The following is a 21,398-nucleotide window of genomic DNA, read 5'->3' on the forward strand; positions in this document are numbered from 1 at the left end:
TTGAGCATCTGCAGGGCTTGCAGAGTGCTGACAATGTCCAAGGGATTCACAGCTGTCAGGTTCTCTCTGTCCAGATATCATCATGTGAGTATCAACTCTGTTTATCTCTCTCTTTCTCTCCCTCTAGCTCTCTGTCTCTCTCTCTCTCATGTTCTAACATGTGAATGTTCACAATTTTCTCAATTAAAATGTAAAATTCCTGAAAATCATGCTATCTCCTCAATTCTTTGTTGAGATAATGTGTGATGAACCTTCTTAATGTTGGGGAAACAAATGCAATCTCCCCCCCAATACATAAGCTTTGTGACCTAGTGTTCAGCCTGCCATTTCACTCTGAGCTCCAGATGCCACTTCCTCCACTGTTCCTACGTGCCTTGTTTCATAAATCCTTGCTTCAACTTATCATATAACATACACTATAGAACATACTACTTCTTTTCTTTTCTCTGCCTTTCCTTTTTTCTTTCTTTCTTCTTCCTTTCTTTTTCATAAGTAGAACTCTATTTGATTGGTTGTGTTGGCACCAGAAGCAGAACTATGGCAAAATTTTAAATGGTGAGAAATCCAATTCAGCCACTTGGTTTTTGAGAAGCAAAGTGTGATTCCTCAACTCATGTTGTATTGAACTGGACAAGTTAGATGAACTAAAAAAGTGTTATTGACTTGTCTACTTGTCTCAGTGAATCAGGGAGCAGAGAATATGTTTCGTTTGTTTGTTTCCCCCCCTGTTCCATCAAGCTATTCTAATTATTAACTTCAAAATAGGTAGAAAGTTACATAAACACAAGTATGTACCCCTAAATATCATACTACTCTGATCTAAGTAAGCAAACAATCAGAAACTGAAAAACAAATCAAATGTTTTAATTGCTTTCTAGTTCTTTGTAGAACATAAAGCATATAATATTTCTTAAGAAATAGACTGAATTTCTTGGAGAGAAAATATCTACTGATCCAAGCACTGCCTAACACATAGTAGGTGCTGAATAACAGTAGGTGCTTAACATAGCTTAAGCTTGATACATGCTAAATCTCTAGTACTCTGTTTTACTGCCTGTTTGTGAATTTGCCTTATACTTCACATGAGCAGATATACACATAAGCACATATATACACACATTAGGTTGTAAGCTCTTGGAAAGCAAAATCCATGTTATTTATCTCTGCATTTACTAAAATGGAACTATTAGATAGTGTGTGATCATGGAATGATCACAGAATTAAATAGCATGAAGATTTTGACCTTTGTTACCTATGATTCCTTATCCATTTGGCTATCTAAAATAATCTCGTCAGTCTAGTTAGATATTTGAAAATCAGAGAACTTGAAATCATATCATTCAGAATTACATTTTTAAATTCACCCTGGCTATTTCATAAATGGATTTAACAACCAGCTAACTGCTATCCCAGGAGGCAGAAAAAAAAATAATAAGCTTAATGAATTTGGTCAGACATACCGTGTAACAGATGTCCAGTGTGCTGCCATGAGCTTAAATCTTAAATATGATGGCTCTGTTTGGCATGTCAAAATATATTAGAAGTGTTTTATCGGTCACTGGGCAACTTGCTAAATGGAAGGAGAAGGATCTTGAAACAAATGCAGGAGCTGTGTTTAGTAGCTTCTCAAGAGGAGCCCTGGAGAAACACAGATAATCTGCTTGCAGTGATTCATCAAGTTGGTCCTTTGTTTCACTAATTTGAGTGTCAAGTGCAACCATACAATAAAGAATTGCCAAGACCTGATAAGATTCTCCTCTGGCTGCTGCTTTTCCTGCCCTAACAACTGGTACCATTCATGCCTAAAGCACAAATTGAATAAATAGCTTCAAGGCTGGCAATGTTGGACAGTGTTTGGGAATTTTTTGTTTTTCCTTGAAAGGCTAACTCCCTTGTGTTTATTGCCTTCCGTCAAACAAACTGAATAGATAGTGGTTGTTGGCACCAAGAATTTTAACTTTCTTAATGCTAAGGTTGGATGGATGTCTTGTAAGTTAAAAATAATTCCTGTTAGAGCATCAGTCCAGGGAATGATTAGTGAAGATTTTAAAAAGGACTGTAATGCCTTTTTAGCCTTGAGAAGGCTCTTTATTGTACCTATGGTTCACTTGGCCTGCTGGTCATTTCCATCTTAATGTAATCTTTAACATTACATTGCTACAGGTGAAGTGTTAAGTAATACATTAAGACAACTATTCTCCCTGAGAAATTTCACAAGAAATCTATTTGAAACTAAAACAGACACTTAACAAATTCCATTTGTAATTCAATACAGGCAGAAAGCATTCTTCTAAAAAACCTTGGTACTGGGAATCAGGCGTAGCGCAGCGGGTTAAGCGTACATAGCACAAAGCCCAAGGACTGGCCTAAGGATCCCAGTTCAAGCCCCTGGATCCCCACCTGCAGGAGTTCTCTTCTACAGGTGTCTATCTTTCTCTCCTCCTCTCTCTCTTTCCCTCCTCTCTCCATTTCTCTCTGTCCTATCCAACAACAACAGCTATGACAACAATAACAACTACAAAAAGCATGACAACAAGGACAACAAAATGGGAAAAACAACCTCCAGGAGCAGTGGATTCGCAGTGCAGGCACCGAGCCCCAGCAATAACCCTGGAGGCAATTAACTAATTAATTAATTAATTTAAATAAAAAAAAACAACTTGGTACTAATTTCTCAAGATAAAACTATACTTCTTTGTAACTTTAAATGAAATTCTAAAAGTGAAATGTGTACTGTCAGTACAGCAGACAAACATTAAAAGAGCACCAAAAGTCTTAGGCTTCTCATGAAAAAAATCAGTAGACAGTTAATTTTAATATTCCATTAAAATTAGGGAAAATCTACAAGTCCAGTTAATCAAGAGGATATTATGTGCCTAATTTTTAATACTTTAAAATCATTTATATGAACACTAGGGACCTCAAAGATCTGGCAAAGCTTGTAATATTTAAAATATGTAATGAATTAAATCATTTAGATGAGATATTATGATATAAAGATATTATGATATTATATAAGATTTGTAAAAATAACTACATTTCAACAATGGAAAGGGGAAAATGACATTAGAAAATTTACATATTGAAAACTGAAATAACTAATTTTCTTCAGAAAATGACCTTATGTTAGGTTTACGTATGCTGTGAGCATCAATTTGAAAGCTCTCAGTAGGTCTATTGGCCTTTGGGAATGGACGCATTTTTATGAAAACCACAAGCAAAAAAAAAAAATCAGTTTGCAAATTTTCAAATAGCTATATGTTCAGAATCCAACTGAGTTCTCCTGCCTTTTTACTTGATGACTTCATAAAAGATTAATAAGCCCTCAGACCAAGAGGTGGGTATATTGGCATGGTTAACTCTCTCTCCCCAGAAATTCCACTCAGCTGTAAAGATTATTATTTGAGGGCAGGGGGGTGCGGGGTTGGGGGAGTGCAGAGGTTTTTAGGACCCAGCAGGCGACGGCAGGCGGCAGTTGTGTAGATCACTGAGACTACAAGGGTCCAGTTCAGTTTTAATTCTGTCTCTAATCTCTGCAACAGCGGCGCTTCCTGGGTCCCGTGGCTCCCCTGCCCACTCAGCTGCGCCTGGCTTTCTGAGCTCAAATCAGAGCCTGCCCTGCCCCAACACCCACCATGGAAACCCTCCAAGAAAAAGTGACCCCGGACGCAAGTGCCTGAGAATCCCGCACAAAAGAGGTGCCCAAAATGAAGACTCTGATGGTGAGTCATTTGTTGTAACTCCTCTGGTCAGAGATAGGGACCCCTGGGCGCAGGGTCCCCAGGGAGCTCCAGGGGCGTCTAACCCCAGCGCAGCCAGGTAGCTTTTTTTTTTTTTTTTTTACAAAGGGACAACTTTCCACCTGCTCAGTGTTCCCTCGGATTTCCTGAAATCTGTCCGAATGACTGGGAATGCGTGAGCCAGGGATGGGAATTCGGGTTGCCTGGACTCTGGATCTCAGGCTAGAGAGGTCTGGCGAGTGGAAAGCTGGCGAAGCGGTAAAGGGAGGGTGGGCGCTTTCCTTTGGGGGGAGGGAGAAAGGGGGTGGCTAAAAGCAACAACCTGGCTAAAAACTGCAAGGGAGGGGGTACCCTTTGCAGACTTTCTTGGTTATCTCGTCGGGTTGCAAACTTGCAAGGATAGCCCAAGTAGAAGCCTCATAGATGGAAAACAAGGGGGGGGGGCGCTAAAAATTTCACCAGCTCGTTCAAGGACAGAGGACCCACACCCTACCCCGGCTCCCTTTCCAAACCTCCTTTCCCCAAAGTCCTTGTTCACCCCCAGTCCTCGCCGCTGGAGCGCTCTGCTCTTCCGCTCTCCACCGCTCGCCGCGCACCACCTGCCCTCTGCCGAGAGATCTGAGAGGCAGCGGCCGAGAGCAGCGATGCTCCGGGAACATCCCCAGCCGTGCACGTGGGGCCGGTGCCTCCTCTGCCCGGACCGCAGGCTGGTCTCCGGGGCTTGCACCCCAACCACCTCCAGCCCCGGGACCTCTCCCGCCCTCCTTGCGGTCGCGCCGGTGATCGTGCGGGGCGCGCAGCTCCAGGGCCGGCTCTCAGCCTTTCTCCTCTGCTCTCTCCGCCCGCCCGCAGCGCCATGGTCTGGCAGTGTGTTTAGCGCTCACCACCATGTGCACCAGCTTGTTGCTCGTGTACAGCAGTCTTGGCGGCCAGAAGGAGCGGCCCCCGCAGCAACAGCAGCAGCAGCCGGCAGCGGCGACTGGCAGCGCGCAGCCCTCGGCGGAGAGCAGCCCCGCGCCGCGCCCTGGGCCCCCAGCTGGACTCCGGCCGCTGGATGGATACCTTGGCGTGGCGGACCACAAGGTGACAGCTCGCTCGCCAACCCGCCCACCACTCCACCTGGGTCCCCGCATCCCTGAACCCGCTCCCTCTCCCGGGGCTGGGAGGCGCCGTGAGTAGGTGGCTTTCGGTGACTGGAAGCGGGAGTGGACCGGCTGGGTTGGGGTGGGTGGGATAGTTGCTACTTCCTTTGACTTCCTATCTGGGGAACCAGTTAAAGTTTTGCAAGGTGTAGGGGTGAGATGAGTAGATCCCCAAACGTAATTTCCTAACAGAAATCGGTCCTGGAACTAGAATCTCCCAATGCCCAGAACTGTGGAGCTAGGGGGTGGGCTAAGGCACCTGAAGCCTTGGGTTTGTCCAAGTCTTGCCTGGAATGGCACCGGTACCCTGCCAGAGCACTCCTCCCATTGAGATCCCAAGGGCGAGTAGCCATCAGTCATGGGCTGCTGCTCTGCCTCAGAAGATTCTCCTCTGATATATGTTTGGGATTACTTTGGGTTGAATTATCGCAACCCTGGGAAATGGTGCCCAGGCGGGCCTTGAAGGCTTGAGGCACAATCTCAGCTCCCTCTGACTTGAAACTCACTGTTGAGTTGCCTTCTAGGAAACTGCTGCATGGTTTGGCTAATAATTAATAAGATGAATTTTTTAAAAAGTTGAGCCTTCTTTCCCTGGAATAATATATCTCAAGTCTCATTGTGTGAAGCCTCTGGGAGAAACCTAATCAAGTTTCCAGATTCTGAAAAGATATTTTAATACAGTTTAAATGTATTCTCCATTATTTGAAGCTGCTAATATATTTTTTGTATTAAAACACAATTTCCATTCTGTATCTGCTCTCTGAAACTAGAGGATTTCTCAAAACCACCCAATTATTTTGTTTTTATATTACTAGATGTTATGGTTTAAATGAAACCAAAGTTATTTCTAGCTGGCGCTCCTTCTGTGTAAAAAAAATACCTCTTGTCATGCATGAAAAAGTCAAACTTTTTAAGTGGCAATTAAAATGTTTCCACTCACATGTGCAATGTGTAGTGCTAAGGATTTTGGAGGACATGTCAAAGTTTAAGGGAAGACCCATCCTTTAGGAATTCTGAACCACAGATATATAGGTTGGTCAGTCAGTAGACACAGACAGAAGAGGGGAAAAAGGAAGTCAAAAGAACAGTATAAGAATTGCTAGATTATGAACTGAAATGTTAGTACCATTGGGTGCAGAGATGAGGAAGATGACTGTCCAGAGAAGATCAATGGAAGTTTCTTTGATTCTTTGGAGGGAAGGATTTAGGGAAACAGAAGAGGAAGAGATTTCATTAGGAAATGTGCATGTGTTTGGGGGGTGGGGTGGTGGTGGTGGTAATAGAGATGCAGAAATGAAAAAGTAGAAAATCTCATAACTTTACAATTACATTTGAGATTTCTCTCTAGGTTGCTGATTGATTACATAATTTGTATCTGCATGTGCAAAATACTGATAGGGGCTGAGTTCTGGAAAAGTTGACACTGGTTTCTGGTTGGATGAATGCTGTATCTCTATGTGACTTGTGTTTGATTGCACTGAACCCAGTGGGTTTTCATGTTTGTTGTTCAGTGGCACTTGTGGAGCTTTGATTAACTGGAGTGTCAAAAGGTAAATTTGCTGAGAGCTTTGATTTGCCTTTGGGAAGGGATTCCTAATAATTTCTTTTCTGTGTTCTCCTGCTGGATAGATACAGCTAATATTGATAACCTACAACAAAATATGATACACATATGTTCATTTTCAAAGCTGTTTATTTGCACAAATATACTGACTTCCGTTTTCTATGTATTGGCGCCTTATTTCATTAGAACAAAAACTAGACATTTTTTGGAAGGAAATTTAAGATTGTGCATGAGAAATTGAAATGATCAGTCATAAAAGGATTTTATAAACTAAAGTATTATCTGAATGATTAAAATGTATGGAAATCTTTAGAATTCTTAGAAAAGGGACTGGGCAGTGGCATGCCTGGTTGAGCAAACACATTACCATGCATAAGAACCTAGGTTCAAGCTGCCAGTCCTCACTTACAGGGGGAAGTTTCACAAGCACCAAAGTAGTGCTGCAGGTGTCTCTCTCTTTCGCTCTTCTCCCCCTCTCAATTTCTCTCCATCGTATCAAATAAATAAATAAATATTTAAAATGGTAAATGTCAGCAGGAAGATCCTTGCTGCTAGCCAAGACTAGTGAATTTTTTTTAATTTTTTTAAATTAATATTTATTTTCCCTTTTGTTGCTCTTGGTTCTTGTATTGTTGTTTTGGTTATTGTTGTTTTTATTGATGTCATCGTTGTTGGATAGAACAGAAATAAATGTAGAGAGGAGAAGAAGACAGAGAGGGAAAGACAGACACCTGTAAACCTGTTTCACTGCCTGTGAAGCGACTCCCCTGCAGGTGGGGAGCTCGGTGCTCAAACAGAGCCCCTTATGCCAGTCCTTCCACTTCCGGTAACGTGCGCTTAACATGCCGAATGTTTTTATATTTTCTTTTATTTCTTATTGTTTACCACCTCACCACTTGGAGCTAGTTTTTCAGATAGAAATAGAGGCACAGAGAGAGGGAGAATACATCTTAACCTCCATGCTTTCTTCTATGCAATGGGCGCCAGGTTCAAACCTGGGTTGGGAGCAGGCAAAACAGATGCACTATTTAAGTTGCTCTTTTGCCAGGCTTCCGTAAGAAACATAAACAAACAACAAAAACAGCAAAATGACTTTTTTTTTCAATAGAAGAATAACACCGCACAAAAAATTAAACTCATAAAGGATGAACAAAGTATATCCTATACTTTTCTTTTAAAAATATTTATTTATTTATTATTTTTGGAAAGAGACAAAAAAATTGAGAGGAAAGGAACGATAGTGAAAGCGCCATTCACAGCACTGCTTCATTATCTTTTTTTTTTTCAAGATTTTATTTATTTATGAGAAAGACAGGAGGAGAGAGACAGAACCAGACATCACCCTGGCACATGTGCTGCCCAGGGGATAGAACTCGAGACTTCATACTTGAGAGTCTAAAGCTTTATCACTGCACCGCCCCCCCCACCCCCCCACCCCCCCCCACCCCCCCCACCCACCCCCCCCCCCCCCCCCCCCCGCCAGACCACAACTGCTTCATTGTTTGTGAAACTTTCACCCTACAGGTGGCAACCAGGACCCTAAGGGCTGGTCTTTGCTCAGTGTGATATGCATGTGTGCTTTACCAGACGTGCCACCACGGGCCCCTCTAGGAATATATCCCATCTCGGAGCTCCAGTGGCGCAATCGGATAGCGCGGTACTTATACAGGAATATATCCCATCTCATGCGAATGTTATGCTAATTGCTCCACTGAACTCAATGTAAACATGTAAACTTGTGCTCAAAATGCAATCTCTGACGCTCTTTACTGATACTCTTTAGTTGGCTTGTATTTAACAGAGTCCCATTTAGGGTAGTTATCTGCATGTGTAAAACACTTATGGTTTTTGAAAAAATTCTATTGAATTAAGTTTTGTTTGGCATCGCTGTAAAGTCAGAACAAAGGGCAAACGTAAAAATCATGTTAGACTATTCCTAGATTTTTACCCCCCCCCCCCCAGCTAACATTGGGGAGAACAAGAAATGAAAGCTTTCCCATTCTTTTCATGATACCAGATGATACTCTGATTGCTGTTTCCCCCTTTCTCTCACATCAGGCCTTAAAAAATTACAGGGTGTGCTGAATGTTCTGACCAACAAGCCATATGCTGCTACATATCAAATTAGAATTCTAAAGGACTTTCTGCTATTGACTTACAGAATCTGAAGAGACTTACTGATACCGTTTGGGAAAATGTTCACATTTCCATGGCTGGAGGTCCCAAAGCCTGATGAATATGTAGTGTGTATGTTCAGATGCATGATGGCACTAACATTGTACCTCCAAGATTAAATTCAACAAGTAGTCCTAATCCCCAGCACCTGAATTTCCCAAATTACAGCCTGTCTGCAATGATAGTCTTGTCTTGTAACGGCTGCAGACTGAATTACTGTTGAGATTAAATCGCTATGTGCATTTGTTGAAAGACATACAGCAAGTCAAGTCAGTGATGAGCAGTATGTGGGTAAGCTTAAAATATCGCTTTCCATGGCCATATCCCCCACTTCCTCTTTTGCAAACAATGTGAGCTGAAATTGCAATTCCAGTTCGACAAAGTGAAGACTACTTGCTGTTCCTAGTGATCATCAAGGTATTTTGTTTTCTGTCAGTTTCTCATCCTAACTTCTTGCCCCAGACCTTTAATCAAAAGTATTTCACCATCAAAAGTATTTCTTCTTCCTTACTACCTCAACTATATCTACACGCTGCCATTACTGCTCTGGTTCCAGCTTTTTGGGGAGTCATTGATTTCAGACAAGATCAGTCAGACACGGCAAAGAAACTTTTTTTTTATATGACCAACTCCATTTTTATCTGTGATTTAGCATGTTTAACAAAAGTATGGCATTTCAAGGCCATAATTTTCACTCAGACATGGTGTGTCCATCACTACACACTTCTCTAAGGTTGTGTGCCCCACCTGCAGGTAAACACCATGATTTTTTAATTTTTATTATTATTTTTTATTGTTGTAGTTATTATTGTTGTTGTTGTTGGATAGGACAGAGAGAAATGGAGAGAGGAGGGGAAGACAGAGAGGAGGAGAGAAAGATAGACACCTGCAGACCTGCTTCACCGCCTGTGAAGCGACTCCCCTGCATGTGGGGAGCCGGGGGCTGGAACCAGGATCCTTATGCCGGTCCTTGTGCTTTGCGCCACCTGCGCTTAACCTGCTGCGCTACAGCCTGACTCCCAACACCATGATTTTTTAAAATAATTTTTTTGTTTTTTAAAAATATTTATTTATTCCCCTTTTGTTGCCATTTTTTTATTATTGTAGTTATTCTTGTTGTCATTGTTGTTGGATAGGACAGAGAGAAATGGAGAGAGGAGGGGAAGACAGAGAGGGGGAGAGAAAGACAGACACCTGCAGACCTGCTTCACAGCCTGTGAAGCGACTCCCCTGCAGGTGGGAAGCCAGGGGCTCGAACCGGGATCCTTATGCCGGCCCTTGTGCTTTGTACCACGTGTGCTTAACCCACTGTGCTACTGCCCAACTCTCTAAAATAATTTTTTATTATTGATTTAATATTGATTAACAAGACTGTAAGATGACAGGGATACAATTTCACACAGTTCCTGCCACCAAAGTTCCATGTCCCGACCAACCTCTCCATTGGAAGATTCCCTATTCTTTATCCTTCTCTGGGAGTTTGAACCAAAATTCTTTATGGGGTGCCGATAGATGGTGGAAGGTTTGGCTTCTATAATTGCTTCTCCACTGAACATGGATGTCGACAGGTCAATCCATATCTCCAGCCTGAAAGAAACAATTTTTATGACATCAAGAATTCTACATTTAGAACAACATTATAATATATAACCAAAATAACACACACACAGACACACACACAAATCAATCAACCCCCCAAAGGAAAGCTTCAAATTTCCCAGTTTCCAGGATCTGGCTTTGGTAGATAAAGTCATTTGCCATCAGGTGGATTCTGTGAAATGAACCTGTGAACTGATTCCCATTTCCAGTGGATAGAAACCCTTATCCAGAGGGAGCTCAGTGCCACCTAGGTTGCCCTTTCCTGGGATGACTTATGAAAGATCTGTGATCAGGGGGCTTTGAGGCTGAGGTCCATCTCTCTGCTTCAGGAGTAGCCCCCAGTAATGGTTGTACACATCTCAATAATATGTTTATCTTTTTTTCTCCATCAGTCTTTAAGTACACTCTTATTCAGATAAAATGATAGAGTTAATAGGTAGTACTATTACTTCTAATTGGTAGATGTCCAATTGGATGATTAGCTGTTGAGTTGAAAAAATAATTTAAAATTGGGGGGGGAAGCATACATAAAATACTTAGAAATTATGCCAAAAGTATTCTTCTTTTAGCAAAGTATATAAGTTTTCAACTGTATGTTTACAGTATGTATTGAGCCGTTTTGTGATTTTGAAGCATTCAGTCTGAATCTAAAGAAATTCAGAATGAGTTAGTTTTCAGTGGTGGTTTCTTCCTGAACCCTGAGGCACATTCACTCCTGTTCTTTCTCACTGAAATAATCCTGTTCAAGAACTTGTCCTTGGTTGGTGCCTACTGGTTATTCAATTTTCAGGTCACATGTCATCTCCTTGTGGAGCACACAAGTAGCCCTCTCCTCAAGAGTTATTTTCTCTCCTCTTTCAGCCTGTTTTATTTTTTGTTGTAATACATAATAATGTTTTAAATAGCCTTGATGTTTACTTGTCTAATTCTGTCCTCCTCCTCACCCCACCTTCAGCCCAGTAAATTCTAAGCTTCCAGTTGGTCAAGTATTTATGTACCTTGCTGACCACTTTAACTCTAGGCCCTAGATCAGTTTGATAATTAATGGGAATATAGGTACTACGGAAAGAAGGAAGGGTGCTATGTATGTATGGCAGAGCCACGAAGAGGACAGAAAGGACAGAGCTGCCTCCCAAAGGAATGTCTCACCTTTTATATATCTAGCAGTACGAACATAGCAACAAAAATAATATAAGAGGAATAAATTATTAACATAGGAAACTTGAGGATGGGCATTAGGAGTCTACATTTTACCATCTTTTCATAAAGATTCTTGTGCACTTTTAGATTTAAGAATTCTTACTTGAAGTGTTTTAATCATCAAGATGTGTATTTATTATTATTTTTTGATTGATTGATTGATTGATTGCATAAAGACAGAGAGAAATCAAGAAGGATGGGAAGATAGGGAGACAGAAAGATACCTAGAGCACTGCTTCACCACTGGGGAAGCTTCCCCCTATTTGGCAGGAACCAGGGGCTTGAAGCTGGGTCCTTGAGCATTGTAATATATGCAGTCAACCAGGTAGACCACAACCTGCACTCCACAATGTGTATTTCTGTAGCTAAATTTTTCTAGGCTTTTGAACTAATCACAGACCTTAGTAAATGTGCATTGAACATCTAATAGTAGTAAGACTGGATATCACAGAGGAATAACATAGTCTCTATTCTCAAAGAAGCTTTTATCTAAATAGAGAGAGAGAGAGATAGAGAGAGAGAGAGAGAAAGGCTAGCTAATAAAGCAAATTCTGAGTAGGAATAAGAAACTGGGAAACAGTAAATCAAGGTGTTAACACTAAAAAGAGGTGATTTCTGGCATCTTTCTCATCTATAAAGTAAGTTAAGTACTTTTTTAAACTTAGAAATAGTTTTTCAACATAAACTTATATTACTTATTAACTCTTATTTAACATATATGTGTGAATATGTGTTTGCTTGTAAATATGTGACAGCCAATGAATCATTTGTAAATAACTTGGGTATTAAACTTTTAAGGAGATTGATTTTAAATTCAAAATATTCAGTCTCTGTGATTTTTTTTTTCTTTTGGCAAATCCTGAGTTCTTAAAAGAGCTAACTCTGCTACCTTGTTCAACTGTCTTTGTAAAATATGGTGTTGATATCTTTCAACCTAAGTCTCATATCTCACAATACAACAAATTTGGATGTCATTTGCTGACAAAAGACAGAATATTTGCAATCAGATCCTAAAAAAAAAAAAAAACAGAAAAAGAAAAACCGACATCTGTTATAGACTTTACATAAACTCTAGCTGGGGTCAGGTGGCAGTATAATAGAAATACTGTCCTACAAACCCAGAATGAAGGAAATTAAAGATCAGAGCAACTTTGAAAAAGTTAAAACCTATTATTAATAAAAAAACTATGAAAGCTTCCTATACATTCTTTGTATATACATTTTTAAAGTGTATGTCCTTTGAAGAGTTGGGCTGTGAAGAATCTTCTATGTAGAAAGAAAAGGAATAATTACTTCTTTCTAAATGATAAGATTACCTGTACCCCGTAAACTTTTTTTAAAATTTCTTTATTGGGGGTTTAATGGTTTACCATAAACAGTAAAATACATTAGTTTGTACATGCATAACATTTCCCAGTTTTCCACATAACAGTTCAACCTCTACTATGTCCTCCTCTGCCATCATGTTCCAGGACTTGAGCCTCCCCTCCCGCTACACCACAGAGTCTTTTACCTTGGTGCAAAATAGCAAGGAATATATATTGCCTGCTCTATTTAATAAGATTTCCCAAATGAAAGTCACGGTTGCATACACTCAGCTCAGGAGGCATGCTTTTTGGGGAAGTCTTCTCTAACTTGTAGCCCAGGTTAGATCTGAACTGTAAGTTTTGTCCTCATATCCTGAATCTCATGATAGCACTTACTCTAGTTTATTGTTCTTTCTTGTCAAAAAGTGTCTACCTCCCCTGGTTGACAATAAACTCTTGGAAGCTGGAGGTGCTTTTTTCTCATTGTATTTTCAGACTATAATATAAAGCCAAGTATATAATTGATTTCTAATAAATATTTGTTGAATAAATGAGTGCATGTATATAAAGACTGCAAGTTTCTTCTAAAATTAATTAGGTTCAAGAGCTTTGACCATTTGGAGTTACTGAAAAGGAACAGAAGTACATCACAAATATCAATTAAACCCGTCACAATTTGTAGTTCTCTAACTATTCGATTCTACATTAATGTGCTAATCTGATATCTTAAAGCATACTCAGAATTTTTAAATGAGAAGGAAAGCTTAAAGATTATCAGAATGAATTGATGAGTTATGGTGACATAGCCTCAGACTGGTGGCAGAGCTGAGGACATCATGGGGGATTCTGACATGAATGTCATTACCATAAGGGGAATTCAATGCCAATATCGTCTAAGCAACGACTCAGTGCTACTTAAACTGAATTTATTAAAATGAAGAGCCTCAGCCTACCCAGTTATTGGAAAGAAATAAATATTTAAACATCTTATTATTCTGAGATGAATATGAGAATATGCCTCTGGATAGGTAAAAAAAGAGCTTCCACAAACCACTGACTTAACAATGGACACTCTAAACACTATGTAAAATGCATGATGCCAATGTAATTGAAACAGTTTGCAAATCAGAGTAGGATTTGTGTTGCTGAAAAAGTAAGGCAAGCCAAAAGGAGTGTCATGTTTAATTATTTGCCTAGAATTTCAAGACCAAACCACTCATTTAGCTGAATTACCATCTACATAGTGGAGAGCAAAGTAGTATCAGGGAGACTCAGTTCACCTGGTGCTTGAAGCATTACTATCCTGCAAAGAACTGTTCGTTTCTCCCAAATTCTAAATTGTAATGCCAAAAAAAAAAAAGTTAACCTTGATTATTGTTGCCTCTTAGTGTGCAAAGGAAACTTTTCTCCTTCTCCTCTTTTATTGGGGGAATTAATGGTTTTCAGTCAACGGTACCATACAGTAGTTGATACATGTATAACATTTCTCAATTTTCCACACAACACAGTCTAACCCCTCACCCCAGGTCCTCCTCTGCTATCATGATCCAGGACCTGAATATTGCTACCCACCACTCCAGAGTCCTTTACTTTGGTGCAATATACCAGCTCCAGTCCAAGTTCTGTTTTGTGTTTTCCCTTCTGTTCTTATTTTTCAACTTCTGTCTTTGAGTGGGATCATTCCATATTCATCCTTCTCTTTCTGATCTCACTTAACATGATTCCTGCAAGCTCCATCCAAGATGAGAAGGTGAATCCACCATTTTTGATAAATGAGTAGTATCCCATTGTGTATATATACCATAACCTACTCAGCCATTCATCTGCTGTTGGACACCTGCGTTGCTTCCAGGTTTTGGCTATGACAAATTGTGCTGCTATGAACACAGGTATACAAAAATCTTTTTGGGTGGGTGTGTTTGCTTCCTTAGGATATATCCCAGGAGTTTGCTTCCTTAGGATATATCCCAGGAGATATATCCCGTAGGGTAGGCCCACTTCTAGCCTTCTGACAGTTCTCCAGACTACTCTCCACAGGGGTTGGACTAATTTACATTCCCTGCAGCAGTGCTGTAGGGTTACAAAGGAAACTTTTCTAATCTATGTTAATGGCTCAGAAAGTGTCTGTAGTATTTTCCTGAAAACCTCACAAGTGTGAGAATAGTATGATGGACTAAAACACAGAGCTAAACTTGTATTAAAAGCCAGCATATTCTGGAAATTAATTGCACATATGGGAGCTCTCCACTGTCTGAACTTCATTATTACATTTCTAATGTGTCACTGTGCTCATACTCCTAGCATGGCTACAATGGCTTCCCATTGCCTAGAGGACTAAGTTCAGACTTTTTAGAAGACTCAAAAGGCCCAACAGGGTCTTTCTGGGCTACTTCTCCATTCTCCTCATCCATAAACCTCTCTTGAAGCCCATGTTACTCTAAGAATATAGCTGCAGTGTTATACTTTGCTGCTTTTCCTCCATCAAAGAACGCCCTATCTCCTTTATCAGATTTTTTTAAAAAGCGAATTATTAAGACCTGGTTCAAGCATCTCCCTGTGATAATTTTCTTAGAAACCTCTGCTTATGAGATACTGTATTGTTTTGTAACAGCCAGGTATCCATCAGTCAGTCACCTATCATTTCAGTGCACCGACTGTGAATCAAACCCAAAGGAAGAAACTCAAAGGAAGAAATAAAAGGAAGGACTTAGCCCCTGGCCACAGGAAAACCATACTGGAGGAGATAGATAATTATTATATATTTTAAGTGCTAAATGGCTGAGCTGTGTATACCTAACCACACAGTACTGGAACTATTTTGTCCATATACTTTTTTTCTGCATGAAACTTGGAATATGGCTCATCTATCCTAGTATCTACAGAAATTAAAACTGTATATTAAAATTAAAAAAAACTTTGTTGAACATGTGTCTTAATTACATGTAATAGGAGATATTTAGACAAGTCTGTCTGACTTTCTAGCCATAACCATGAGCAGAAATCAGGGGTGAGTGGTAACTCATCCGGTAGAGTGCACATGTTACCACGTGTGTGCAAGGAACCAGGTCCAAAACCCTAGTCTCCACCTTCAAAAGGTGAAGCTTCACAAGAAGGGGAACAGTGTTGCAGGTGTTTCCCCTTCTCTGTGTCTCTATCACTCTCTCTCCCTCTCTATCTATGTCTGTCTCTCATTATAAAAAAAAAAAATTAAAAAAACTTCTATCTGGAATGAAGTCATGTAGTCACTGACCCCCAACAATAACCCTGGTGACAAAAAAGAAAAGAAGAGAAAAGAACAGAAGGAAAGCAGGAAGGGAGGAAAGAAGGCAGAAAGAAGGAGTTGAAATAGTAATTTGGGCTGAAGAACTTCACAAATGTGGCATCTTTAATTTCTGTTTTCTCTTGAAATACAGAGTGACGTTTGCTGACCTTTCCAAAGTGTTAGACCAGGTGTTAAGATAGAGGATAGCCCATATTTTCAGTACAACATGGTATCATGGGATCTGGGGAACATGCCAAGCTTTGTACTTGCTGTGAGTTCTTTGGCAATTCACGCCCTAAGTTTCTGTGATTGCCTACCCCACTGTGCTGGTGCAGACAGTCTGAACGTAACTTCTCCAACAGCAGAAGGCTTGTGGTTCAGGATTGCCTCTACAAAGTTGGTGAGGAGTGTTTCAGGATGATCCCAGATGGTGCTTCAACTTTGTCTAATTGCTGTGCATCTTAATGCCACATACTGACTTGAACAAAACAATGGTGAGATGGTTAATGCTGAATCCAGTTGTAGAGAGTCTTTAATTCATACTAGTGATAACAGAACACACCTGCAGAAGAGCAGGATGTGGAATATATGTGCTGGAAACTTTTTTACTATGCAACAGTTCTACTAAAGACTTTATACTAGAATAACCTTGTCGAGGGAGACTTTGTTGCATAGTAAATCTTACCAGGTATAGAGCTGTTGGAAAGATGGCAAAGAAAGTGTGGTTTCCTCTCCTTTCATTTCCCTTATGGTTATGAAGAAAGCAATAATCATTCTTTTAAATTACTTGTTTGTTAGCAACTTCCAAAAGAAGTATAAAGTTTGTATTTCAGTTGCATTGGAGGAAATTGGCCATAAAATCTTGTAATATTTGTCAAGTGGGAGTCTGATTTCTGATTCACTCAAAAGCATTTGGTTGGGAAGAGAACAAAATACACAACACACACACACACACACACACACCTCACTGGTTAATACATCCCTTATTTGGTGTTGCTTGGTTACGTCACACCTGTGGGTTGTCTTGTATTAGCTGAGTGGTATCTGCTTCCACTATGATGACAAGTCATAAAGTCACTTCATTTCATTTCATTTCATTTCAACAAATTGTAGAGAGTGTTGACATTCTGCATGTATTCCAGAACATCAGAAAGGGAAAAGGAATCTTAGGAAAGGAGATTTTTGGAATTTGTGGGGATTTCTACTTCCAACATCCCAGCCAGGTTAAATGGAACTTTTCTTGGGAATGCTAGTCTTTTGTAATCCCTTGGAGAATTAAACCCACTTACTCTTAATAATGGTTGTGTCTGGCCTCAGACTTAGTTTGAAACATGAGAGACTTTCATTCCAAAAGTTCAGAAATGAAAGTCAGAAAAAACTGACATACAATGAATGATGTCTACAACAGAGAAAGGAAAATGTGAAATAATTAAACCCAGGACCCAAAATAAGAAACAGAATGAGAAATGAATTTGGTTGCTTCTTTTCTGTAAGAGACCTTCTTCTCTTTCTAGCCATACAGGTATGAAATGCTTTCTGGATTGTGGAAAGTGAAGTAAATCTGTCTTGTCATGGGCTCCGTACTTTCTGCAATGAGGTTATAGTTACCTGACATTATTGCATTTGAATGTGAAGTAATGCATTGTTTGATAAGAGAACAGAATATCCACAGACAAATGAATCACTTAGTGACTCATAAGCATTGGGGAAGAGTAGCAACTAGGCTTTGTTCTTGAATGAGTACCATAAGCAACCTCTAAGGTGAACAGGTTCAAGTCTTCCAGAGTTATGAATCTCACTATTGACTGGTTTGTCAAGTTAAAGGCCATTCATAATGGGTCCACAGGGCTTCTCCGTGGAGGCTTGAAGGATGGAAAGGGGCCAGACCATATTTTATGTATCTTCCAGAGTATCCTGCCAATCTAGGAACATTAAAACTCATAAGTTTTTCATGCAAGCTGTTCCTGGAGATCATATCCAAAAGCATGTTTGCCTTTTCTGCCTCCTCCACTACCCCACTGCAGCATGCTGAAAAAGAAACAAAGGAGAAAGAGACCAGCATAGTCATTTAGAAAAGTAAAGTTTACTCCCTACTCAGCTGTAAATATTCATGTAGTCATTGTACTCTCAAAATGAAAAAAGGAGAAAGTAACAATTACTCATAAACCTGCCCACAATACCTTAATCATTTAAAGTACTGATTTACAGACTTTTTTCATACATGACCACTATGTGTATTCTCCTTTCTGTCCTTCCACATGTTTTAAGCCTTGTGACATTTTACACCTTCCTTTCATCTGTTGCCTATGTTCTGAGCTACAGAAAATTCTCCAGAATTTTTAAGGTTTTTTGTTTAATGCATTCTTTTTCTTACTTTTAAAAATTAATCTATTTATTTATTATTAAATAGAGACAGAGAGAAATTGAGAGGTAAGAGGAGATAGAGACAGAGAGACACCTTCAGTACTGCTTCACCACTGGTGAAGCTTCCCCCCTGCAGGTGGGGAGCAGGGACTTGAACCTGCATCCCTGTGCACTATGATGAGTGTGCTTAACCAGGTGTGTCACCACCTGCCCACCTCAGAATTCTAAAGTTTTATAAATCACTCCCAACAGTCTCTGCATTGTGATTTAGCTCCCTGTCCATACATGTTATACATATCACTCTCATTTGTAAATTTACTTTACATGTTTCCTGTACAAGCCTACTTTTACATGATTATCTTTCCTAGAAAGACCTTTTACAGTGCAAAAACTATTGTCTTCTTTTAAATTCACATGAGTGAGCCTTAGAACATGAAATATTTGCCAACAAACTCTTCAAATCAGTCCTTTACTTTGCTGCCTGAAATCTCTCCTTTCTTCTAGTTTCAAAAAACATTTTAACTCTCTTGTGTTATTGATATATATATATATATATATTCTTAAATTTTATTTATTTTCCCTTTTGTTGCCCTTGTTGCTTGTTGTTGTAGTTATTAATGTCATCGTTGTTAGATAGGACAGAGAGAAATGGAGAGAGAAGGGGAAGACAGAGAGGGGGAGAGAAAGATAGACACCTGCAGGCCTGTGAAGCGACTCCCCTGTAGGTGGGGAGCCGGGGATCGAACCAAGATCCTTACGCCTGTGCTTGCGCTTCATGCCACGTGTGCTTAACCCGCTGCGCTACCGCCTGACTCCCTATTATTGATATTTTAACTCAACTCATTAGATTCTATGACTATTCTTCATAATTATTTTTCTCATTGGTGTAATTGGGCTTTATGGAATTTTTCAAATATGAGATAGATTTTACTTCTTTATTTTGGTATACTTTCAGAATCCCCTATTATTGTCCAGGTCTATTGGTAAAATAATCTGTCATTATGGATTTCAGAACCTGCCTCTCCTTTATGACTAACTGGTTAGAAATTTATTTTGTATATCTCTATTTTGGTTGAGAGCTTCCTAGTAAAAGAATGCATGAGTCTTAGAAAATGAAATATTGGCCGGCAAGTTCTTCAGATCAGTCCTTTGTTTTGCTGCCTGAAAATATCTCATTTCTTTATCTTCTATAATGAGACATGACTGAATCCTTTCATTCTGTTTTTAAATACATTTTGAAAATATTTATTTATATGATCTTTGGAGGATCAAAGTTGGGACATGTGATACCAGGGACTGAGCTCAGGAGCCTGAGAGTTCAACACCTTACCCATTGAGCCACTTCCCAGGTCATTAATTTGTCCCTCTCAATATTCTAGAGACCTAATTCCTCTGTGTTTTCCATGTCATTGTTGATATTGAGTTGTTTGCCATTAGATCAGTTGCATTACGTTGTAGGTCATCTCTACTGTCATTTCGTAATATATGTTGTCTGGTTTTTATAGTCTTCTATTTATTTGTCTTACTATATTTATTCTAGATTACTTTTTTTGATGTTAACAAGCATTATTTTATTTATTTAGTATTACAAGGAAGAGAAAGAGGGAGAACAGAGCTCTACTTAGCATAACATATACAATGCTGGGGATCCCACCTAGTTCCACAGCCTTCCAAGTTCTGTATTTTACAACTAGCCTGTAGCCAAGCCCTCTTGATTATGTATATATTCATTCATTTATATATATAAAATATATAAAATATATATGTATATTCCCTCTTGATATTTCTTTTTTTATTTTAAATTTTTTATTTAAGAAAGGGTTAATGAACAAAAACATAAGGTAGAAGGGGTACAACTCCACACAATTCCCACCACCCAATCTCCATATCCCACCCCCTCCCATGATAGCTTTCCCATTCTCTAGCCCTCTGGGAGCATGGACCCAGAGTCGTTGAGGGTTGCAGAAGGTAGAAGGTCTGGCTTCTGTAATTGCTTCCCCGCTGAACATGGGCGTTGACTGGTCGGTCCATACTCACAGTCTGCCTCTCTCTTTCCCTAGTAAGGTATGTCTCTGGGGAAGCTGAGCTCCAGGACACATTGATGGGGTCTTCAATCCAGGGAAGCCTGGCCAGCATCCTGGTGGCATCTGGAACCTGGTGATTGAAAAGAGAGTTAACATATGAAGCCAAACATTTCGTTGAGCAATCCTGGATCCCAAGCTTGGAATAGTGGAGAGGAAGTGTTAGGGAGGTACTCACTGCAAACTCTAGTGTACTTCTGCTTTCAGGTATATATTTTGCAGTAGTTTATGGATACATGTGAACATAAGCTCTCTCTCACAGAAACTGGTGTATATCTAGGTTATGGGACTTTGTTAGAAAGTGAACCACCTGAGATGAAATTAGAGTGTACTATAAAAGGAAAGGTCTCACCCGAGTAATGAAGGTGAAGGGTTGTCATTCCACACGTGAAGTCTCTGGACACAGTCTGAGGTGAAGCATGTTGAGGTGGCAATCGTTGCGTTGGTTATGTTGTGATCGGCGGATGCAATATTATTTGGTTTGGATTGGGAGATGCATACGGGAAAGTGGGCCCTATCCAAGGGTTCCAGGACTGGGGGAAGTAGGGGCTCTATAGTGGAGATGTGAGGTTCCTGCTGTCTTAGGGTTCAAAAAGACAATTGATAGTTAATGTTATCATCACAATATATGTTAATTGGGTTAACTTTGAAAAGTCCTTTTGTTATGGTTTGCTGTACAGTATCCAGTATCTTGTGTATAGCTGTGCTATTGGATGCTTCTAATCTACTTGGTCTAGGCTTTTGAGAGAGTCCGCATATCAAATACATAGCCTATATATTAAAAAGATTCAGTTTGTGTTTTGAGAAACTTTGAGACATACAATTGATTTTCCCCCTCTCATATTAATTAACTACTGATTTCTATGTCTACATTTTGCTAGGAGTGTACACAAACACCATTCCCACCACCAAAGGACTGTGACCCATCCCTCCCGCCCACTCCCACCCCCCACTGGCCCAGGAA

General features: G+C 39.9%; 1 protein-coding gene across 1 annotated transcript in view; it reads left to right on the forward strand.

Annotated features, from left to right (window-relative positions):
- The first annotated feature begins 3,493 nt into the window (after window positions 1-3,493).
- Window positions 3,494-21,398, forward strand: part of ST6GALNAC5 (ST6 N-acetylgalactosaminide alpha-2,6-sialyltransferase 5) — a 248,155-nt gene continuing 230,250 nt past the window's right edge. Inside the window, exons 1-2 of the mRNA XM_060202191.1 lie at window positions 3,494-3,722; window positions 4,593-4,823. Of these exons, the coding sequence (XP_060058174.1) occupies window positions 3,708-3,722; window positions 4,593-4,823 (246 nt within the window). The 5' untranslated portion in view covers window positions 3,494-3,707. The remainder of the gene's footprint in view (window positions 3,723-4,592; window positions 4,824-21,398) is intronic.

The sequence above is a fragment of the Erinaceus europaeus genome, chromosome 11 (assembly GCF_950295315.1).
Source record: "Erinaceus europaeus chromosome 11, mEriEur2.1, whole genome shotgun sequence".
Taxonomy (NCBI): domain Eukaryota; kingdom Metazoa; phylum Chordata; class Mammalia; order Eulipotyphla; family Erinaceidae; genus Erinaceus; species Erinaceus europaeus.